Source organism: Choloepus didactylus, chromosome 17 (genome assembly GCF_015220235.1).
Source record: "Choloepus didactylus isolate mChoDid1 chromosome 17, mChoDid1.pri, whole genome shotgun sequence".
NCBI classification, from domain to species: Eukaryota; Metazoa; Chordata; class Mammalia; order Pilosa; family Megalonychidae; genus Choloepus; species Choloepus didactylus.
In genome coordinates this window covers 49798427-49821674 of record NC_051323.1, presented here as the reverse complement: position 1 = coordinate 49821674, position 23248 = coordinate 49798427, and the positions used below count along the sequence as shown (strand labels likewise).

General features: G+C 36.0%; 1 protein-coding gene across 5 annotated transcripts in view; it reads left to right on the top strand.

Annotated features, from left to right (window-relative positions):
* EML4 (EMAP like 4) overlaps window positions 1-23033 on the top strand; it is a 216724-nt gene extending 193691 nt beyond the window's left edge. For 4 of the 5 annotated variants that reach the window (XM_037807769.1, XM_037807772.1, XM_037807770.1 and 1 more), the window contains 6 exons: window positions 5723-5811; window positions 7189-7286; window positions 13835-13922; window positions 14461-14559; window positions 19508-19638; window positions 20308-23033. In XM_037807769.1, the coding sequence (XP_037663697.1) occupies window positions 5723-5811; window positions 7189-7286; window positions 13835-13922; window positions 14461-14559; window positions 19508-19638; window positions 20308-20790 (988 nt within the window). In that variant the 3' untranslated portion in view covers window positions 20791-23033. Of the gene's footprint in view, window positions 1-5722; window positions 5812-7188; window positions 7287-13834; window positions 13923-14351; window positions 14560-19507; window positions 19639-20307 lie in introns of those variants that run through there. The other variant, XM_037807773.1, reaches the window with a different exon arrangement.
* The last annotated feature ends 215 nt before the right edge of the window (window positions 23034-23248 follow it).

Genomic DNA, 23248 nt, shown 5'->3' with positions numbered 1-23248 from the left:
TTTTTGTGTATGTTTATTTTCAACTCCAGTGTTTCCATCTAATAGTAGAATTGCTGGGTCATACAGTAATTCTATGTTTAACTTCTTGAGGAACTGCCAGATTCTTCCACAGTGGCTGCACCATTTTACATTCCCACCAGCAATGTTCAGGGTTCCAATTTGTCCACTTCCTCATCAATACTTATTTTTTCTCTTTTTTTATTATTATAGTTACCCTAGTAGGTACGAAGTGTATCTCATCATTTTGATATGCGTTTCTCAGATGACTAATGATGTTCAGCATCTTTTCATGTGCTTATTGGCTGTTTGTATGTCTTCTTTGGAGAAAAGTCTATTCAAGTCTTTTGGCCATTTTTAACTTGGGCTGTCTTTTTGTTATCATTCTTCCTGTATTCTGGATATTAAGCTCTTTTCAGAGAATATCTTTTTACTCTCTTGGTAAAAAAAAAAAAAAAAAAAAAGTTTTTAGTTTTGGTGTAGTCCAATCTATCTGTATTTTCTTTGCTGCCTGTGCTTTTTGTGTCATATTTATGGATCCATTTTCACATCCAAGGTCATGCAGATTTGCCCCTATCTTTTCTCCTAAGAGCTTTAAGGTTTTAGCTTTTACCTTTAGATCTCTGAATCATTTTTAGTTAATTTTTGTATCTAGTGTGAGGAAAGGGTCCAACTTCATTCTTTTGCCTGTGGACATCCAGTTTTCCCAGCAGCATTTGTTTCCCATTGAATGGCCGTAGCATCCCTGTCAAAAAATGAATTAACATAGGATCATATGGTTTCTGTATTTTATTCTGTTAATATGGATGTTACATCAACATTGAATTCCTGGGATAAGTCCCATTTGTTCATTGTGTATAATCCTTTTTATATGATGCTAGATTCGGTTTACTGGTATTTTGTTGAGCATTTTTGCATCTATATTCATAAGGAATATTGGTCTGTAGTTTTTTGGTTATATTTTATCTGGTTTTGGTGTGAGGGTAATACTGGCACCAAGGACTTTTAATAAGTCTAGTATCTTCTAAATGGAAATGAAGGTTTAAAGCAAAGAAATGGATAAAAATGAGTACTTAATAGTAATTGTTAATCATTTGCTAACCAAAATCTTAGGTTAACTGAGCCAGTGACTATAAACCATTACATTTAAGTAGACATACCACACTTGATTTTCAAATATGGTTTCCCATTTTTTTTTTTAAATTTGGGTTTCTTGGAGGGATCTATAAAGTTCTTTAAAATGTTCACAATATATGTTAACTTGTACCATTATGAATGAGAAAGTTTGTAATCTCTGAACTATTGGTAAACATATATTCTACTTAATTTTTCCAAGACCCCAATTAATCATCTTTCCCCTTCCTGTTTTTCTGAAGCCAGTTTCTTAAAAGACAATCTTTATGCTACCTCCAGACCTCAGAAAAACTACACATTTATTTGCCATCTTATCAGATGTCAGGTCTGTATCAGTGCAGATAAAATTCTTCAAGCAGTTTACACAGCACTTACTCAGATCTTGGCTGGACCCGGTTCTGTTTCCAAAGCAACATTTAAGGAGAGATAGAGTTATTACCTTAGTCATTTCATAGGCTGGTAAATGGAGGGTGAGACACTCAGAGAAATCAATAGGCTTGAGGTAATGGCGGGGAAAATGAAAAGCAAAGGCTAAAGCTTAAAAGAAAATAATTCACAGAACTGAATCAGCATCTAGAACATGCTTTGTATAACATACAGGATGGAAAGGGGATTTGCCAGACTGAGTGGGGCAACTTCAGAGAAGACCCCCAAAGTTTGTGGTCTACAGTGATAATGACAGCTTTAACAACGAAGCAATCTGGGAAAATGGCAAGTGGATAGGTAAAAAAAAAATTAGTTTAGTATAGAACCCTAGACCTGGGGAGGCTTGATTGTGATTAATTTTGGTGGTGCCTGCAACCTTGGGCAAGCCAGTGACGGAGCTCAAGTATTGTTTTCAAATTCTTGCTCGATCCATTGACTGTAATGTTTCTGAGCCTAACAAATGCTCCTTCTGTTAAAAGGGAGACATTAAGGACATATTAGCACCAGCCGAGACTTTATTCTTGACTAAATTAAAAGAGAAAACTTCTAAATAGAAGAAAATAACTCTTTTCCCTTTGTAATTTGATAGTACTTAATACAGCCCTTTGGGTACACCTGAGCTCATTTCACAGCGTGCACCAGTGTCTTTGAACTCCATCATCCTGAACCCTACCCGGGTTCTGCTTAGTTATAACCTCACTTCTGAGTCACTCTTCACATGCTTATTGAGCAACTGCAACTTGCAAAACACTGTAGTAAATATAATGAATGGTATGAGACATGGTCACCAAGTAGATTTTAACATAATTAGATAACTACATACAAAGATAAGGAACATTTCACAGCAGGTTGGGGTTATATAAACAAGCAGCTACTAATGTTTGGAGAGCAACAGGGAATTAATGGGAACCTGAGTGGTCAGAGAAAGCTTCACAGATGCCTTGAAGGAGATTTGGATTCTTATGTGGCAGTGAAGAGGTCATGTCATTATAAGCAGGAGGAATGGATTGAGTGAATGCGGAAAACAACGAGCATAGTATACCTGCTGGACCAGAATGTTCCTAAAGACTTCTTAATGCCTAAACAGTAGAATTCAATCTTACTAGCCCGGCCTTTAAAGCCCACTAAAAATATTTCCTTCACCATTCCAGCTAGAATGGTCAGGTTGTTCTTTGTATACATTCCAGCCCTTTTTGTAGTTTCTTAGTTGCTCCTCTCTACCTATTCCTATCCCACCAATCCCTGCCACATTTGATGTGAAACCCTAGACCACTCACATCCTTAGTGATTAGTCTCTGCTCTGAAAACTAAATTATCCTTACTTGTAAAACTAATTGCTTTGAACCTTTTACCAGTTTATGAATTCATTCTCTCTCCCCATTTAGAATATAAATTTGCTGATCTCCTTTCCTTTTTGGATCCCTAAGTGTCCGTGTATCACAGAGACATGAGAGAGCACCTTCCACGGGATTACAGCGCTCCCTGGTGTGACATATAGTGAAAAGCACAGGAGTTGTGTCCCGGGTTTGCCACTAGTTGGTTGGTGACTGGTCAAATTTTGGCATCACAAAATTTTAGTGTCCTTAATTGTAAAGTAAGACCGTTGTGTTGGGTTTTTCTTATCTTCTTTTCTTTAGCAGGAGAAAAAAAGTTAAAAATCTGCCATCTAGAGGGAACACTTTATATAATGTTGAATTTGTATTTCCCAACTTTACATTAACTTTTTAAGTTTACATAATGATTTCAAACTACCCTAAACAGAAATTCAGTTCTAATGTATATATTCTATATTAAAATAAAAATATAATTAAACACATTTACTTCTAGAAAATCCTGTTTGCTATAGGATTCCTTGATCTCTCCTTACCATTGTTAGGAACAAGGGGGCCTGAGCCCAAAAGTCTTTTCTGAAGGTAGAACATATTCCATGCAGTGAAAAAGATGGGAGCTTAATAAAAATTATTGCTCGGGTTCCATGTGGATGTTGTAGCCTATTAATGAGTTATTACTAAAAATTACTTGCCAAAAGTAGAAGAATTAATCTGATATGTTATTTAGGAAATAGAAAAGTCGGCAGTATTTTATTTTTATTTTTCATAGCTACTATTTCTAATCTGTAAATGACTAAGAGTTTTAGGTTTCTCCACATTTTATATCAGCAGACATTCTAGTTTCTTATCCTTTAAGACAGTTTCAGAAAAGCTAAAATTGTATGCAGTTTTTGTAGGAAAATTAAACTAGCAAACAGTCTTGAAACAGTATCAGAGCGTCTCAAAAATAAAAATTGATGATTTTTAAATGTGTAGGAGTATACGGTAAAGTTTTCATAAACTCACTAAAACCTTGAAACTTGTACCTACAGAGTGGCACCATATCTCATTATTCTTTAGGTTTGTCTGTTCAGTCTGAATTAGAATGCCATTTTGTGCCCTTATGCTGAAAAGGACAGTGGCATCATCTTTGGCATTTCTTAGCCCAGAGGAATTTCACTATAAAAATTGGTTAATTACATACTCAGAAGGAACCTGTAATCTGTGGATAAGTCCAATTGCAACAAAGTATGTTTCTGATGCACCATTGCGGTGGAAATGATTAATAAACTTAGGCAGTATTCATCTATTCCTGCTAATTGGCCTTTAAGCTCTCAAGTATTCCCATATAGAAACTATTTCTCTTACCCAAGTAGATGATATAATTTATGAATTAGGTTAGTTGCCTAGAAGTTTTCAGCCCATGGCTCACAAGTCACTAAAATTCATTTATGAACATGCTTAGAGAGGGATATTATTGACAACTAGAATTGGGACCTTTAGTTTTTCATCTTCTACCTTGAATTCACTAGGGCATGTTAAACAACATCAATTTTTTTTTTTTTTTTTTTTTTTAACTTTTGAGCCATTTCCTCTACTTCCCTAAATACTATTTTTTTAAAACCTGGAGTGGAAATTGTCTCCACTTATTAGTTATAATGCTTTTATTGGCTTATATTTGTGATGGAGTTTTCCCCAGATGAATAATTAGAAATAAAATTTGCCTCTTGTCCTATCCAGTTATGTGACATTAAGATAGTGATTTTATTTTTCTAGTCTTATCCCATTCTCTTTATCCTCACTATTTCTTCCTGCACTTCTATTAAATAACTCTTGCTAAAACTTAGCTTTTGTTACATTCAAGACCTATTTTATATTTATTTGTTCATTTATTCATTCTACAAATATTTATTTAGTGCTTACTCTGAGCCAGTTGTCCTCTAAACTCGACTCCTCAACCAGTTTGGCATGCTGTCTGTTACCTGCCCTTGTTTTATCCATCCAACCTTAAGTTGTCTGTCCTTAGTTCCCAGTCTCACCATGCTCTTCTTAAGTGCCCATCCTTTCCTTCAGTGCTCTTAGAAAAAGGTCTAAAAAGTCATTTATAATGTAGTTGGCTTTAAGTCATTGTTTTCTCTCTCGAGGCATTTGCATTTTGACTTTTTCTGTAAATGTAAATGAAAACTGTCCCTTTCAAAGAATTTCTTACCTTTGGTGTGCAAGCATTGGAGGTGTTGGGGGAGCAGAGTGTCCCCTACTGATGCCTTTAAAATTATACCAAATAATGGCCCACTTCTGTTCCCTCCCACCTTCATACTGTCCATGCTCCTTCGTATTTCCATAGCTGGGCAGCTGCTGAACTGCCTGTATTCTTTCCCTAAGGGTTGCACTCAACCCATATTTTACCTCCTCCCTAAAGGTTTTTCTGTGTCTGCTATCATTCATTTTCCTCCTATAAGTTACTCTGTTATACTTAGTCACCAATAACTGAGCTTGGCATTTAATTGTTCTTTATTTCAATTAGCTCATTTCCTTTTCCCCAACTCTAGTGTAATCTTCAAGAACACTGATCATGTCATCTTCTTTTTTTAGACAGTGCCTGGCAAAGAGACACAGTTAACATTCAGTGAATACCCCAATAGAAATGAGAACATACATAGGCCCATATTAGTATATTATACTTTACTTAATTGCATTTAGCAAAATGAATTCATCCTTCATTATAAGAGAGAAGCAGACTATACTTACGGGTTATTATAACTTATTTTTTAAAATATGGAGAAAAATCAACCTTTTTTTTTTTTTTCTGTAAATGTTTATATCTGAAGGAAATTCTGCTTTTTACTTCTTAACAGGTGGTTTGTTCTGGATGCAGAAACCAGAGATCTAGTTTCTATCCACACAGATGGGAATGAGCAGCTCTCTGTGATGCGCTACTCAGTAGGTAGGCAGATTGGCCCGCATCCTGGCATGCACAGCACTGGACTCCAATTGCCTGTTTTCTCTTCCAGTAAAGCTGACTTTTTTCCCCAGTTGTTAAGTATTGACTATGTTTCCCCTGACATCAGATTAAATTCTGCCGCAGGAAACAGCAAAAGATCCGTTAAAGTTATATAACATTCCAAGTTACCAAGCAAAAATAAATTTAGGATAAACTGTTACCACTGCTTTTGCAATTAAAAGCAGAATATAGTGCAATCAAATCCCATGTTTTGAAACTATACATACTTACAATTTTGAGTAGTTATTAGGCTGTAGTTTACTTGTATTTAGCAACCTTTACTTTGTAGATAAGAGAAGAATATAAAAGAAATTATGATATTCAAAATACATTTTATAGGCCCTTCAAGTTCTTCAGACTCTACTTTGTTATTGGCTATATAATGATTAGTTTATTAATTAGATAAAATACTTAGCAATTCATTATAAAAATTTGATAAATTCATTTAGCCTTGTTTGAATAACTCTTTGTACTTTATTCAGAATGTTAAGTTTCCATAATATTCTAATCCTTTTTCCCCTTATTAATATGGTTTTTGAATCACACCATTCTTCCCTGGAGTTAGTCTGAGTGACAATTTTTTTTTTAATATTTGAAAATACATTCCAGTAGTTATTGGATCAGCTTGGGGTCCAGGCATCTTTTTGGGTGCTTCTCAGATGTTTCAAAGGAAGCACCAAATACTGTGCTCTGAATTGAATAAGGAAGGAAGAGTATTTGCTTCAAGCCATAACCTAGCAGGAGTTAACCTGGAGCAGAAAAGTTATTCTGTTTTGGTTTGGTTTTTTTAGTGGTGTATTAGCAAATAACCAGTGCAAATATAGCAATTAAAATCCAAAGGTCAAATGGATTTTTATCGACCATCTTATATGCATAGCATTGTGAGATACAATAAAGGAGAGCGTAAAATAAGAGATACGTGCCTGCCCAAGAGAACCTACCTTGTAGTTGAAGATACCACGTGTGCTCAGCTTACCTACCACCCACATACTGTGTACTTCTACCCATAAAATCATGCTAATGTCCCCATTAGCCTCCTCCTGAATCTAAGTGCCAGTGTTCGCTAACTGGGGTAAAGCCTAAGGTGTATGAGCCTCACCAAGAGGACATTGTATATTGAACTAGATAACCATTAGTTTTTTAAGTTGGCTTAGTGATGGGAGATGGGAAATAATTTATTCATCAAATGACAAATAACAGTCAAATTGATGTGATTTAACAACATTTGTAAAACATCCTTTAGTATATGTGTGGTAAAATAACAGTAAATAAATCAATTTATAATAGTAAATAAATATATACTTAAATATTTCATTCTAGATGGCACCTTCCTGGCTGTAGGATCTCATGACAACTTTATTTACCTCTATGTAGTCTCAGAAAATGGAAGAAAATATAGCAGATATGGAAAGTGCACTGTAAGTAGTGAAGTTAAATTAAGTTATGAATTGTTGGAAAATTTTACTTCTGTTAAAAAGAGTTAAATGTTTATATTGATGCATCCATTATCTTCTCTCATTAACTGCTTTAAACTTTAATTGCTATCTTTGAAAACTGAGGTTACCTAACAACAGAATATTCCAACTCCCTGTGTACTTTAGAAAGGAGCTTCCTTTTGATGGGAATTTACTATTTGTCCCTCTTTGACTAGTTTTAAGGCAGTTTCTTAAATCGAAAATATTTCCATAGGAGACTCTTAGAATAACACTGTTTGAAAATGGAGTGAGTCAGAAACGAAAGTGTGTCTCACACTGTTCATCTCATGTCCCTTGACCCTGACCACCCTACCCCTTGCAGTGGCCTATGTGCCTCTCTCCCACTAAAAATGAAATAATTTATAGAGAGATTTGTTGGCATTTAAGAGAATTAATAGAAGCATATTTCCTTTAATTTTTTGCCCATTTCTAATGTGATTAGAATTACTGGTAATTATAGGATGAGGATTGGATTTAGTTCTGCAGGCACACTGAGTACTTACTAAAAGGCAGGTACTCTGCTAGGCACTAGAGAAATATTCCAGGCACTGGGAACACGTGTAAGACTTACTCCTTGTCTCAGTGCATGCAAGGTCCAGATGAGGACAGGACGGGAAGGTAGGCAGTACTGCTGAGTGGTTAAGAGCACAGACTCCGGATCAGACTACCTGGATTGGAATTTTTGCCTCACCACTTACAAGCTAATGTGACCTTGGGGAAGTTCCTTCAAATTGCTCTTCAGTTGTCTCATCTCTAAAATGAAGATGATAGCGGTTTCTGCTTCACAGGATTAAAATGAGTTAATGCATGTAAAGTATTTACACTAGTGCTTGGCACATAATAAGTACTCAATAAATGTTAACTATTTATAGAAAATGAGATAGCTTGGTGTGTATGTTAAATTTATTTAGGATTAGGCAATCAGTTGAATCAGTGGCACAGATCTTTTAATATTAGTATTAGGGGAATAAATAGAAGAATTAGATTTCAGAAGTATATACATCTTGTAAGTAAAATAAGCTTCAATATGGATCTGAAATTTATTTTGATTACTACTTTTCATCAAAAACAGGGTTTCACCATTTGAGGAAGAGACCTATATGATTGGGGCTTTTTGCATTTATATACTATATGCTGAAAACAGTCCATTTATAAACTGCTCTACAGGCAACCTCAAAGCTTTAGAATTTGCCCCAAATACTTTTTTTTTTATTTGAAATGGGTAGTTTTGAATGGATTTTTGAGTTTTATTGAAATCTTACATGAACAAGAAATTGGAAATATAATCACATCAAAGAACAGATTGTCATGGCTTTGACATTTAAGCCAAACAAATTCGCCCCAAATACCTGTTTGCCTTAACAACCCATTTTTAATCATTATTCATGAATATACTTAAATTCATTTTTCATGACTATACTTAAATATACTTAAATTCATTTTTACTCTATTTGTGATATGGAAGATACCACAGTACCACATTGTGCAACATGATCAAATGAAATGTTCCACTGAAAGGAGTTTTTACATTACTAAAGTTTACTCTACTAGGCACCAAATTTTTCTTAATTATTTTTCATCTCAATCTTTTAAAACTATTTCACTAAGTTCCTGCCTTAATGAACAAAGTGTATCAAATAAGATTTAGTTTTGTGGACTCATAAAATTTTACAGGTGGATAGATTGTGGCAGTCACATACTTAGTTCAACCCCCATTTCAAATGAAGAGGCTGAGTTCCAGAGAAGATAAATGACTTTTCTTTGGTCACATCTTGACTTAGTGGCAGATCCAGGAATTAGAACCCAGTTCTCCCAACTCGTAGTAGAGCAGACTTTGCAATGTGTAATGCTTCTGACTTTTATGTGCTGTTATACATAAAGGAAACAGAGCAGCTGTATATGAAACTGGGTAATCAAAATGACCTTGGAAGCACTGAATAATGGCAAGTTTGTCACTTTCATGAGACTTGGCCTTCTGTGTTTAGGCAGCTTTTATCTTGACTGTTTGAAAGTGTTATTTGGAAAAACACTTAGGAACTGTTAAAGTTTCTAGAGCAGTTTGAAGCTATAATGAAAGGCTCAGTTACTCTGCTTTTTAAATTATCTTCTGTTTTGTGCTTCCAATGGTCATTTCTCCTTGCTATCTGTTTCCACCAGCTGGTCTTCTAGTCTCATATAAACTGCTTTTATCTATTGTCCACTATGATCTAGGACTGACAAAACTGGATTAATGCTGTATCAGCCTCTTACTAGTTTGTGACTTTTGGCAAGTTAATTAACCTCTCTGAGTCTCAATTTTATTATCTTAAAGTTGGAGATAATATTAGTTTCTACTTTGTAGGATTGTTACGAAAATTATTTTTTTGTTCAAACGTGGCAACTAGAAGTACTCTCAGAATTCCAAATACAAATGTTTTTTATTTCCAATGATTTTCCCATTTCAGTCAACATTTAAGTGGCAACTCTAGCTACAGAAGCATACCATACTTAGGACTTTAGGAAATGTCCCTCTAGTAAGTTGTAACCAAGCAACTGGAGCTATACCCCTTCACAGCATCACTTTATGTGAAGATGTCAATTGAGAAGATGACTGGTACCCAAAGATGCAAAGGTAGAGGGTCAGCTGGCTGATATATAGGCTACCAATCAGTAACTGTGCTTAATGAGGACATTACAGGACCTAGGACCTTGCTCTCAAAATTGTAGGCTAAGGAACAAAAGAAGATCCATTTCACGGAGATGGACTTATAACAATCAAGCTCTCCAATGCTTGCTTGTTTGTAAAACAGGGTAACAGTTTACAACAAGAACTGTAACTGGTAAAGGCATCAGATCCTAGTTTCCTCTAATTAACCAAGTTTTCTCTCTATAAGCAAGCTTCAAAAAACCAAATTATAATCAGACTGCCGGTTTATTCATTTCAAGTGAGATATATAAATGCCACAGGAACAGGACATGAGCATCCTATAGCCAGCACATTCCCTCCCTTTAGGCAAATGTGATTTTAGTATATACTGCCAGTTGCCTGTCTAATCTGCCTTCTCCCTTTTTGTTAAGATAAACAGCTATTAGCATCTCTAAGGAAGGAGGCACTGCATTGAGGATAGCAAAGAGCATAAAAAGACCTGACACCAAGAAGAGCAGTCCTAGGGTCCCAGCCCACTCTAGGGATTGCAGGTGTCAGGGTCACTGGCAAAAGCACAACTCACCCAGGCATTGGATGGAACATTTACGTACATAGAGAAGAGGCAGAGCAAGGTCAGCTTCAGGAGTGGGCATCAGTCCCCCATGGCCTACACAGGGAGATGATCATGCACCCCCTTCTTGTATCCTGGTTGATGGACTCTGCTCCCTGCCAGTTGGGGTGGACCAGGTGCCATAAAATCTTCATACTTAAGTCAAGTCATCTCCATTGAAAGTTTACATTTGCTCAGGGCAAAAGGGGAAGGAATGTGCCTGCAGGCCACTATCTGCTAGGGATGAGTTCTACCTCAGGGCACTCCTGAGAAGGCAGTCAGTCCACATTTATCATCCCATCTCCTAGGAGCTAGGCTAGGCTAACACACCTAGTCTTGGGTACCGGGCTTATTTGTGGGTCATAGGGAAAAGTGGCAGGCTGTGTTCCCTCTATTCAATACCCCAGTCAGCTTTCCTTCAAACCAGCAAAAACACATCAAAAATGTGATAGAAAAAAAATCTCATTTAAAATAGTAACAAAAACTGTGGAAGTTTTGGTAGTAAACATGACAAGAAAAGCACAGGAAGCTGGGTGAAACACTGCTGAAAGACAAACTAAGGACTGAAAAAATAGAGATATAACTTATTTCTACAAGAAGAAAATTGATAACATGTCTGTTCTCTACAAATTAATCTCTAAATTTAAATTTAATCTCATTTAATTTTCAGCATATTTATGGACTTGATAAAATGGTTCTAAAGTGCATCCGAAATTTTCCACATACCACAAAACCTACCACAGTTACCCAGAAATAGGAAGACAGATCAATGGAACAGAAAAGACAGTCCAGAAACAGATCTGTTTATATGAAAATTTACCAAATAATAAAAGAGGTATTTCAAATCAGAGAATGGACTGTTCTCTACCTGTGTTATCCAGTAGAGCAGCTAGTAGCCTCAACTTTCTGTTCACAAAATTAAATAAAATTCTGTTCCCTAGGAGCTCTAGCCACATTTCAAGCACTCAGAAGCCACAAATGGCTACCTGCTACCGAATTGGAATGTGCAGATATAGAATACTTTCATCTACACATTGTAGAAAGTTGGACAGTTCTGCTGTAAATGGTGAGGGGACACCTGGATACCTGCTTAAGAAAAAAGTTAGATCCCTAACTCTTGGTGTTGGGTTTGTTTGTTTAACTCCCCAGGTAATTTTCATATGCAGTCAGAGTTGTAAATCACTGATTCAGGTGATGGTCCTATTTAGTTCACAAACATTTAGCTAAAATATTTCTGATTTTTGTTTTCCATTTGTATTCTTGGGCTCTGTCACTTGTGATTATTGTGGTTACACCATTCAGCTACTTAATGGCGATATTGATAGTACTAGCTTAGAATAAGTCTCTGTTTCTTTTCAGGGAAGTATATTAGATTTTACTGTCAGCTGTGGTGTTTGCCCAGGAGGTGAAGTTTAAGGCTATTTTCCCCCAAGGCTATGCATGTACCTTCCCCTGGGCCTGTAAATTGGGTGAGGCATAAAAGGGTGTGGTGGCATCTTGGAAGATAACATTGTAAGCCCCAACAGTCACATTTAATCTTTTTTCCTTATTTACTGGCATCCATACCAGAGAAAAAAATGCTTCTCTTTTCCAACACAAGTTGATAACTTCCATAAGGTCTTTCAAAATCTGGGGATTTTTCCTATTCAAGAGTCATTTTTGGAAATACTTTGTATTGATTTAACTTCTGAACATATTCTGTATTTAACAGAGGTATGGGTTACATGAATGTATATATATATACACACATACACAATGCTTTTGATGCCCTTCTAAGTAAAAAGCTTTTCACAAGGATTCTGATATTTTTGGTACTTTTACCATAGAATGAATCCTTTTGGGAGGACTGTTCTTTGCCATAATTAATCTGGTTAAATCCTTCATTCATGTAGTAAGTTTTCTTATCTCGGAAGCATGACTTCTTCAGACACCAAAGCCAGGCATCAGATTCATGTGCACTATGAAAAAGGATTTCTGTGACCCCCAACCTACTACCACTCTGAAAATATCCAATAACCACGTCTTTCTGGCTTTAAAAATTGATCCTTCTTAAGTTAGTGGGTCCCCTGTGTGCCTAGCAAGTGATCCCAACCTAATCTAATCTATTCTAATCTAAATTCTAATAGACCACCTAATCTACAGTCATTTCAGGAATCCTCACAGTTCTCAAATCCACATAGTTTAAATTAATTTAAATGTATAAATATGTGTATTTGCCATGCAGCCCTGTGGTGGTGAACACAGCTCCAGAAAGGTTCAGGACACTGCATTAGGCTTCAGAAGGAATCTGGGACAATAAGAACATGTTGTGTAAATCATTAAAAACGATGCCTAAGGAACATCTGAATTTATTAACTTAAAAAATAAAAATTATGTGAGCAGAAAGCTGGTAATTTTAAAAGTACAATCAGAAATTAAAATGGGTTTCACCACAGACTATAGGTATGAAACTGAATGCCTGAGACTGCAGTGGCTTTGGTGGACCATAGACCTATATGATTTATATGAAATAGTTTATTGGAAATCATAAAATGCTTATATGTGAAACAATAAAATACAGCAGTTAGTGGCTTTTGGTTTTAATTATCACAGTATTAGTAAAATCTAAGCAGAAAAGGGCACTGTCTTCCTGTTTAAGCAATGTTTTAAATAATCGCACATTGTATCAGGTCTAGCTGCTGAAGAAGGGCATTGTAACCCTTTCCCCAGAACATTCTCTGCAGATGGGAGTTTTCCTGGGAAACCTCTAGGGGCCTCTGGAATACCATGGGTACTTGAGGCAGCCTAGGAAAACTGTACTCCTTGTCTCACCCAGGAACCAATACTTCATTCACTCTTAATGGGGTCACCAGTGACTTGAAATAACGCCTGAGTGTGGTATCTGTTGCATCGTCCAAGAGACTGTCTTCATGGAAGACTGTAGCACAGGTAGTAGGTGCTTATTGCTGGTGACTAAGTGGCAAGGCCAGCAGGGTCCTCCCAAGTCCCAAGTGCTTGGCCTTTCCATCATGTTGAGGTCCTCCTTGTTCCAGAGTCCTGTATCACTTGTATCCTCATATACATACATCATGGCCTTTCAACAAGATCCAGTGGAAAAGAACTAAGGAATTGCTGTGGACCCTGTTCATTTCTAGAGACTCCCTATCCGTGAGGAATTCCAAACAAATGGCTACTCAGGAAACAGTATTGGATAACTATTAAACTATCATTCTAAACTCTTAAGTGCTTTCTAACAGTTAATCTGTTATTCTCTAGGGACATTCCAGCTATATCACACACCTTGACTGGTCCCCGGACAACAACTATATAATGTCTAACTCGGGAGACTATGAGATACTGTACTGTAAGTATGAATGATTACTTGGGGGCTCAAACGTGGCAGGGTGCTAATGTACAGGCTGTGTGGAATTTTAATTGTGCAGAGTATGCATGCTGGCCTCTCTAACCTGACAAAGCATATCTACTGTGAACTAAGTAATGAGAATCTCAAATGTGGTTCACTTCTCCAAGAAAGTAATGAATGAATTTAATGGTGTAGAACAGAAGGCACACATAGTAATAAATTACTCAGTGACACTGATACTGCTCTCAATAGTTTTGTATTTAACAACTTTTCCTGGAGGCAAGGAGGAATATAATGGATGGGCATTTATGATTTTTAGAGAAAAAAGAACATCCTCAGTGGGAAACAATTTGTAGTTCTATAAAAATTGTTACAGAAACTCAGTAAACACTTTCTTTTCCTTTTTAAATGTGTCTTAATGTTTTTCAGTGTATGGATTATAAATACAAGTAAACGTGACTAGTTTGAATCAAGATGCACTTTCAAATACATTTGTACACAAGCACTATGATTATACTTCCTGTTTCTAAATTTAAAGGGGACATTTCACATGGCTGCAAACTAATCAGGAATCGATCCGGTTGTAAGGACATCGATTGGACGACATACACCTGTGTACTAGGTTTTCATGTCTTTGGTAAGGACAAGACAACTAATGTGATGAAGCTATTTGTGGAATTTTTATATACTATTCACTTGCTTAAATTTGTAACTGAAAAATATTCTATGTGTGTTCTTTACTGTTATCACTATTATGCCAGATTCAGAGAAGTTAAATGCATTAGGATTCAATCTACAAAATTCAGCAGACTTTTGGTCCCCAGTAAATATAAAAGACAAGTAAAATAAGTGAATATAAATAATAGTGTAGGTTGCTACTGCTGAGCCTTCCCATTTTTTTCTCCAAGTGGAAACTGAAACTTTGAAATTTATAAAGGCATTTTAAAAATCAGTTTTATTAAAATAAAATTCACATTCCATACAGTTCACCTATTTGAAGTGTACAGTTCAATCAGTGGCTTTGGTTTAGACACAGAGTTGTGCAACCATCATCACTATCTACTTTTAGAACATTTTCATCACCCCAAAAAGAAATATTGCTGCCATTAGCAGTCACTCACCCCCCACCCCCTTAACCACTAAACTACTTTCTTCCTCTATAGATTTGCCTATTCTGAATGTTTCATATAAGTGGAATCATAAAATGTGATCCTTTGTTGACTATCTTCTTATCTTTATCCACTTGGTAGCATGAATCAGTACTTCATTCCTTTTTTAATTGGAGAATTTGTAGGTTTACAGAGAATTCAGAGAATACAGAGTTCCCATAAACCCCCCCCCCCAAACACATGGTTTTCCCTGTTCTTAACACTGTGCATTAGGGTGGTACCTTTGTTACAATTGATGAAATAATAGTTATATTTATACTAGTAACTACAGTCCACAGTTTACATTAGAGTCCACTGTTTGTGTTAAGTCCTATAGTTTAAAATTTTTTTCTAATAAAATTTCCCTTTTGAACCACATTCAAATATATAATTCAGTGGAGTTAATCACATTCACAGTGTTGTGCTACATATGCTGACATCCATTACCAAAACTTTCCATGACCCCAAACAGAAACTCTGTACCAATTAAGTATTAATTTCCCATTCCCTACCCCCACCTCAGCCCCTGGTAACCTGTATTTTCTTTTCTGACTCTGAATATGCTTATTCTAATTATTTCATATTGGTGGAATCAGACAATATTTGTCCTGTTGTGTCTGGCTTGTTTCACTCAATGTGATGTCATCAAGGTTCATCCATGTTGTCACATTATCTAAACTTCATCCTTCTTTATGGCTGAATAAGATTCCATTGCATGCATATACCACATTTTGTTTACCCATTCATCAGTTGATGGACACTGGTTGCTTCCATCTTTTGGCAGTAGTGAGTACTGCTGCTATGAACATCATTATAGTATGCAAATATCTGTTCAAGTCCCTGCTTTCAATTCTTTTGAGTATATACTTAGAAGTAGGGTTGCTGGGTCTAACAGTAATTCTATACTTAACTTCCTGAGGAACTACCAAACTTTTCCACAGCAGCTGTAACATTTTACATTCCCTCCAAAACTTACTTTCCCTTTTTTTATTAGTAGCCATTCTAGTATGTGTGAAGTGGTATCTCGTGGTTTTGATTTGCATTTCCCTAATGGCTAACGATACTAGGCATATTTTTATGTGCTTATTGGCCATTTGTTTATCTTCTTTGGCTAAATGTCTATTCAAGTCTTTTTGTTACTGAGTTGTAGTATTTTTTTATATATTCTGGAAATTGAGCCCTTATTGAATATGTGGTTTCCAGATGTTTTCTCCCATTCTTTAGGTTGTGTTTTTACCTTGAAGCTCTTAGATGCACAAAAGTTTATCATTCATGCTTTTGATATAGTCTAAGAAACCATTGCCTAACACAGTGTCCTGAAGATGCTTCCCTCTGTTTTCTCCTGGGAGTTTTATAGTTTTGGTTCTTATATTTTAAGTCTTTGATCACTTCATTCCTTTTTATGGCTGAATAATCTTCCATTATATGTGTATACATTTTGTTTATCCATTTTCAATTGATGGAGATTTGTGTTGTTTCCACTTTTCATCCATTATGAATAATGCTGCTAATGAACATTCATGGTCAAGTTTGTATGTGGACATGTTTTTGTATTTCTTAGGTATATACCTAGGAATGGAATTGCTGGGTCATATGGTAACTATGTTTAACCTTGTGAGGAACCTCCAGACTGTTCCCCAAGTTGCTACACTATCTGCTGTCCCACCAGCAATGTATGGGTTCCAGTTTCTCCACATTCTTGCCAATGCTTACTGTCTTCTTGATTCTAGCCATTGTGGTTTTGAATTGCATTTTCCTAACGAATAATGATATTGAGCATCTTTTCATATGTGTATTTATTCTTTAGGGAAGTATCTATTCAGGTCCTTTTGCCCATTTAGAAATTGGGTTGTCTTTTATTGAGTTGGAAGAATTCTTTATGGTAATTGATGTTGGTGTCTTTTCACTTGCTTAGGGATGTCTTGAAGCACAGACGTTTTTCAATTTTGATGCAGTCCAATTTATCTATTTTTTTATCTACTTTTTGTCTCTTGCTTTTTTGCTGTCATATCTAAGAAACTCAAGCTCACAAAGATTTACACTTACGTGTTCTAAGAATTATTAGTGTTAGCTCTTACATTTAGGTCTATCCATTTTGAGATTATTTTTGCAAATGGTATGAGGTAGAAATGCAACTTTGTTCTTCATATGTAGATCTCCAGCTGTCCCAGCACCATTTGTCAAAATATAAAGTAATCTTTTTTTGTATGCCAGGTAAAATAAATCTTGCTATGGTAATATCAACAACATAAAATTTGCCATTTTAATGATTTTTAAGCATACAAGTCAGTGGCATGAATTACGTTTACAGTGTTGTGCTATCATCATCCCAAACATTGGTTCTGTACCCATTAAGCATTAACTCCCCAATCCCCACCCCCAGTCCCTGGTAACCTGTACTCTACTTTCTGACTATTACAGATTCGCTTATTCTAGATATTTTCTGTAAGTGGAACCTTACAATATTTGTTCTTTTGTGTCTGGCTTATTTTATTTAGTATAATGGTTTCAAGGTTCATCCATGATATAGCATGTTCTTGAACTTTATTCCTTTTTATGGCTGCATAATATTCCATTGTGTGGTTACGCCACATTTCATTTATCCATTAGTCTGCTGAAGAGATTCTTGGGTTGTTTCCACTTTTGGGCTATTGTGAATAATACTGCTGTGAACATTGGTTACAAGTATCTGTTTTGAGTCCCTGCTTTCAGTTCTTCTGGATATATACCGAGGAGTAGAATTGCAAGATCTCTGTTTAACTTTTTGAGGAACTTGCCAAACTGTTTTCCACAGCAACTGCACCATTTTACATTCCCATCAGCACTGCAAAAGGATTCCAGTTTTTCCCTGTCCTTGCCAACATTTGCTTTCTGTGTGTGTTTGTTTTTTTGTAGCCATCCTAGTTGATATGAAGTGGTATCTGATTGTGATTTTGATTTGCATTTCCCTAATGGTTAATGATATTAAGCATCTTTTCATGTGCTTATTGGTCATTTGTATATCTTTTTGGAGAAATGTACAAGGCATTTGCCCATTTTTAAATTGGGTTGTCTTTTTGCTGTTGAGTTGTAAGAGTTCTTTATGATCTGCAACTGTTTTCTCCCATTCTGTAGGTTGTCTAGGAATTTTTAATAAATACTATTTAGAAATTTTGGCATTATTCCTAATCTGATGGTTTGGACATTTCTAGAAATCTAACTTTACCTTTCCGGTCTTTAGGTATCACTCTGAAAAGGTTAAACAATGACTATAAAAAGTTAAAATAATAAAGCCTTGTTTGCAAAGAATTAAAAATGCAAGTTATACTTGGCAATTACTGGATATAGATGTACCTAAACAATACCGAAAATATTAATAGTTTTCCTTTAACGATCTCTCTCTGCCTTGTGAAAACAGGGCTTTCTCCTCCAGTGAGGGCCTGATCATAGATCTGGACATTTCTTTATGCTATGAGCATTAGAAAAATAGCCAGTATGGTGACCGTTCTAAATACACATGCTATTAGATATGCAGAAGGCTGGCCAACCAGAAATAAACTAAAAACAAAATAACCCTTACTAGTCCATAAGTAGATAATTTCATTATTCTGTAGTGAAACTCAAGGAAGGGCCAACAGCTGGTAACTTACCTGTCTATTTTAATAAAATATTTACTTTTTAATAGATATCAATTAAGAAATGTCTTGACTTGTAGCAAATATACAAAAAACATAAGTGTTCTATAGAGTAGTATTCACCCACAGGGGGCCAACACCTCCACCCTTAAATGTTCCACAATTTTAGTCTGGCCTGAATGGAGGTTTGTGTTTATGTCAAACATGATCCACAGTGCCTCATGACTGAAAACTAAATATGGGATGTCTCATTTTCGAACATAAATAATATTTCTGGGAAAATTCCATAGGATAGCATGGTAGATTAGTAGATGGCCTATATATTTCCTTAAGAAAGAAAATCTATGAGGTTCTTTTTTGAAGTGCCTGAAAGGGAGCAGTGAAAGGTTGTTTAAATTTTCAAACTTACCAGAGTCCATTTGGAAAACACAGTGCTATGGTTTGCTGTGCACCTTGCTATACAAGTAATGGATTACTTCCCCTCCAACTAGAAACTAAAAAGGAAGAGTTTATTGCTGAGGTATGTCAAGCTGAAACTAAAATAATTTATTAGCACCACCTACTGGTTACTATTAAGTATTCTAGGTCTGTAAATTTTCCATCTTGAGGCTATTTTGGCTTAATTAGTAGTTTGATTTTAGATAAAATGTCATCATTTGAATGAAGAACTGTGTTGACCTGCTAAGAAATTTGTTAAGAGAAATATTAACAACTAAGAGTTTGAACACATATGACAGCTAATCACATTGTAAAAGCAAGTAAACATATGTAGCTACATTTTTACAGGCTAACTTTTCTACACCCCTATCTTTCTGTATCAAAGGTGTCTGGCCGGAAGGATCCGATGGAACAGATATCAATGCTCTGGTGCGATCCCACAATAGAAAGGTGATAGCTGTTGCTGATGACTTTTGCAAAGTTCATCTATTTCAGTATCCCTGCTCCAAACCAAAGGTAAACTGAATTTAATGGAAACTAGTGTTATAGGGCCTTTTGTTTGGGGTAATTTTGTATCAATGGTAAGAAAATATTTTTGTAGAGTGACTGATCACTCTCCATGATACTGGATGCACAGAGGGATAATAGGGCCACCCCCCATGAGCATCCAGACAGGTGACTGCTTGTCTTCTCCTCTTTCCTCATTAAGGATAAAGAAAAGACAGCTGTAGAAGTGGCAGCTGGTGATGTTTTATTCCTTTTGATTTTTTGGCAATTTAAAATTTCTCCTAAACATATTAAAATATTTTATTTATTACACACACATTCAACATTATAAAACGAATGGAATTGTTTTGTAAACCACCTCTAATCTTGCCAACTTAGAAAATTCTCCCATAACTGTCCCAACAGAAGAGTAACCAAACTCTCACAGGTTTATCAACCTGACTTCCAGAAGAGACTCTAAATTAAATATATAGTCTGAAATAGTAGATGTCCAATTATTCTGTTTTGTTCTTAAAAGGCTATTACTGCTAGCTTTATTCCTCAGATTTGATTACTTGGAGGCTTTAATTTGAATTACCTGTTTCACAAGCTGAATTATTTCCCTTAGTCACTTCAGTTGTTACAAGCAGGCATACAAAGAATAAGCTTAATTTTCATTGTCTGATTGATTTCATATAGGCTCCCAGTCATAAGTTCAGTGCCCACAGCAGCCACGTCACCAATGTCAGTTTTACTCACAATGACAGTCATCTGGTTTCAACTGGTGGAAAAGACATGAGCATCATTCAGTGGAAACTTGTGGAAAAATTATCTTTGCCTCAGAATGAGATTGTAGCAGATACTACTATAACCAAAGCACCCATCTCTTCTATTGAAAGCATCTTGCAATCTAATACTCCCACACCACCTCCTTCTCATCCCTTAAATGAGACAGCTGAAGAAGAAAGTAGAAGAAGCAGTTCTCCCACACTTCGGGAGAATAGCTTGGAGCAGACTGTGGGGCCAAGCGAAGACCCCACTGAGGAGCAGAGTGAAGGTGGCAGTGAAGACCTTGGTGAGCCTCCTTATGAAGAGCCTTCCAAGGAGACAAACAAGGTGCACAGTGAAGCCACTCTGACCGAGGACCGGCAAGGACAACTCTCCCCTATCCTAACACCATGACTTCAGTGAGACTCTGAGCTCCTTCAGCTGCATGCTTTTTTGTGATAGAGTTCAGAGAAGAGGATGGGAAGTGATGGAGAGTCACCCATTGATGGAGAGTGGGGTTTCCACATAATCTGTTTTCTTCAATAGTCTTATTTTCAGTCTCTCAAATGCAGCTGACCTAAAAGTTCAGTTTGGTATGCATTGAAAATTTATATTGATTTTTTCAATTACCCCCTCATTATCTGAACATGTCTTCTTCAGGAACAATCAGACTTACCAGAAACACTGTTTCTCATCTACTGGTTCAGACTTTGCTTTTTTTTGGCCTGATGCAGAAAAGAAACTAGGGGGAACAATGCTTATTGAAATATCCTTCTACTCCAAATGTGTAAGGGAAATGTTTTAATTAAGAAAAACTTCAGTAATGCCATGTGCAATGATGTTGCCTTCTTGAATAATAATGCCATTTTCTCACAGTACTGGTAAATGTCCAGATGTGCTTGTTAGTCTACTATATAGGTGCTGCCTTTTCTAAAAAGTCATAATGAGGAACAGTCCCTTAATTTCTTGCATGCAAATCTGTTTAAATCTGAAACTAAGAAAGCATTGGTTTGTTAAAGAGCTTTTAATGTATATTAAACCATTGATACTCAGAAATAATGGATACCTCCAAGGATTCCTTTAGTGGCCTAAGCATTTTTTTAATGTTTGGCATTCAAGTGAATGGAAAGGAAAGAGACCACATGCCTGTAAAGCTAAGCTGTAATAATAACCTGGCTAATTTTACCTTAGCCTTCATCATAATTTGTTCCCTCAATAGAAGAAATATAAATACAGTAAGCTTAAGTGACTGAATTGGTGCTTGAAATTCATTGGTTTATAGTTTTTATACAGTTTAATTATATGGAGGAATAACATACTCAACAAATTGCAATTCTTTTTTACAGATGTGTAAATAACAGTGACAGTAATTTTTTATAAATTGCATACTTAACAGATGATGTATATGGTAATTTTTCTCATAGAGTTGCTATAAGCTTTGCAATTCTAATGGGGCTACCCTCTGCTCTTTGGGGCAATGCATGTGTTACTATGCATTGGAAAGTTGCTTTTTTAGGTTTTGTCAGACAACTGTATTTTTCTCAAGTACATGTTTCCTACTCTAAAAGTAATTACTGGCAAGTATGCATTTCCTAAATATTTGTTTATACTTTGATTATAAAAAAGCTTTTTGTTTTGATTTTTTTTTTTACTTGCTGCCTTGTTTTGATTTTGTGGGGAGGGGGTCTGCTCATGTTTAGAAACTTTGGATGTGTTCAGAAGTCTTAAGTATGCAAGCATTTTACGTGATTGTGCCATTCCAAAGTGCATCAGAACTGTCATTCCCTTCTAGTATCTTCTCAGGAGTAATGCAAATCAGGTATTTCACCATCATTTGGTAATATAAAAACTCCAGTGAACTGCCAAGGACACTTATAACATTTATATTCCCATGCTGTATGTCAGGGTGTGGGTATGTGTGAAGGTGTGTGTGTCAACACTCTGTGTTTATGTGTATTTCTATATATGAAGATATGCACCACACTGAAAATACTCAGTGTGTATCTCTATGTGTATAGATACATGTCCACGTATATCTTTCCTTTTGTTTACAACTATTAAAAAAAAAAACACCTCAATGTAGTTCTCTTGGATATAGATTCCAAGCAACCCATGTTTTTTTTAGTATGCTCTGTACATAGTTACCAGAGAACACCAGTATCAGGTTTCTGTATTTGCCTATTAGCAATGATGATTTATATCATCAGGTCAGCATGTGCTGTTCCCTGCAAGAAAAATACCACAGGATGAAAAAGTAGGTTTAGGAGAAGGATAAAGCATTTCTTTTAAGTACCTGGGGGAAACAGTCTCCATGGTAAGCAGGGAGTTTATTTTGAGGGACATCCATCACCTTGGGGGTTGCCATGTACAGTGAGACTTATAATCACAATACTCTTGGGTGGTAGTTTCAAAAGACACTACTAATTCATAGCATCCCAGCTATCTGCTGCTGGCAACTACTGTTTAATGGTCAATTAAATCTGTGATAATGGTTGGACATGGGTGGGATTATGAAATTGTTAGATGTTTATAGAAAAACTTGTGAATGAAAATGAATCCAAGTGTTTCATGTGAAGATGTTGAGCCATTTCTATCATGCATTCCTGTCTCATGGCAGAAAATTTTGAAGATTAAAAAATAAAATAATCAAAATGTTTCCTTTGTCTCTCAAATGTGTCTTAACTCTTTTGTCAGTTATACTGCTAGTTCCCATAACTATCAGATGATCAGAAGGCATGGCAATTCAGAAGCAAACATCAGCTGACTACTGCTGCTGCTCCGGACCCTACCATTCTGGTAGCAACAGACACCATCTAATAATGTTAGAGGAAATTACCTCTGAATTGTGCTTCCATGTAATAACTTAATTTTA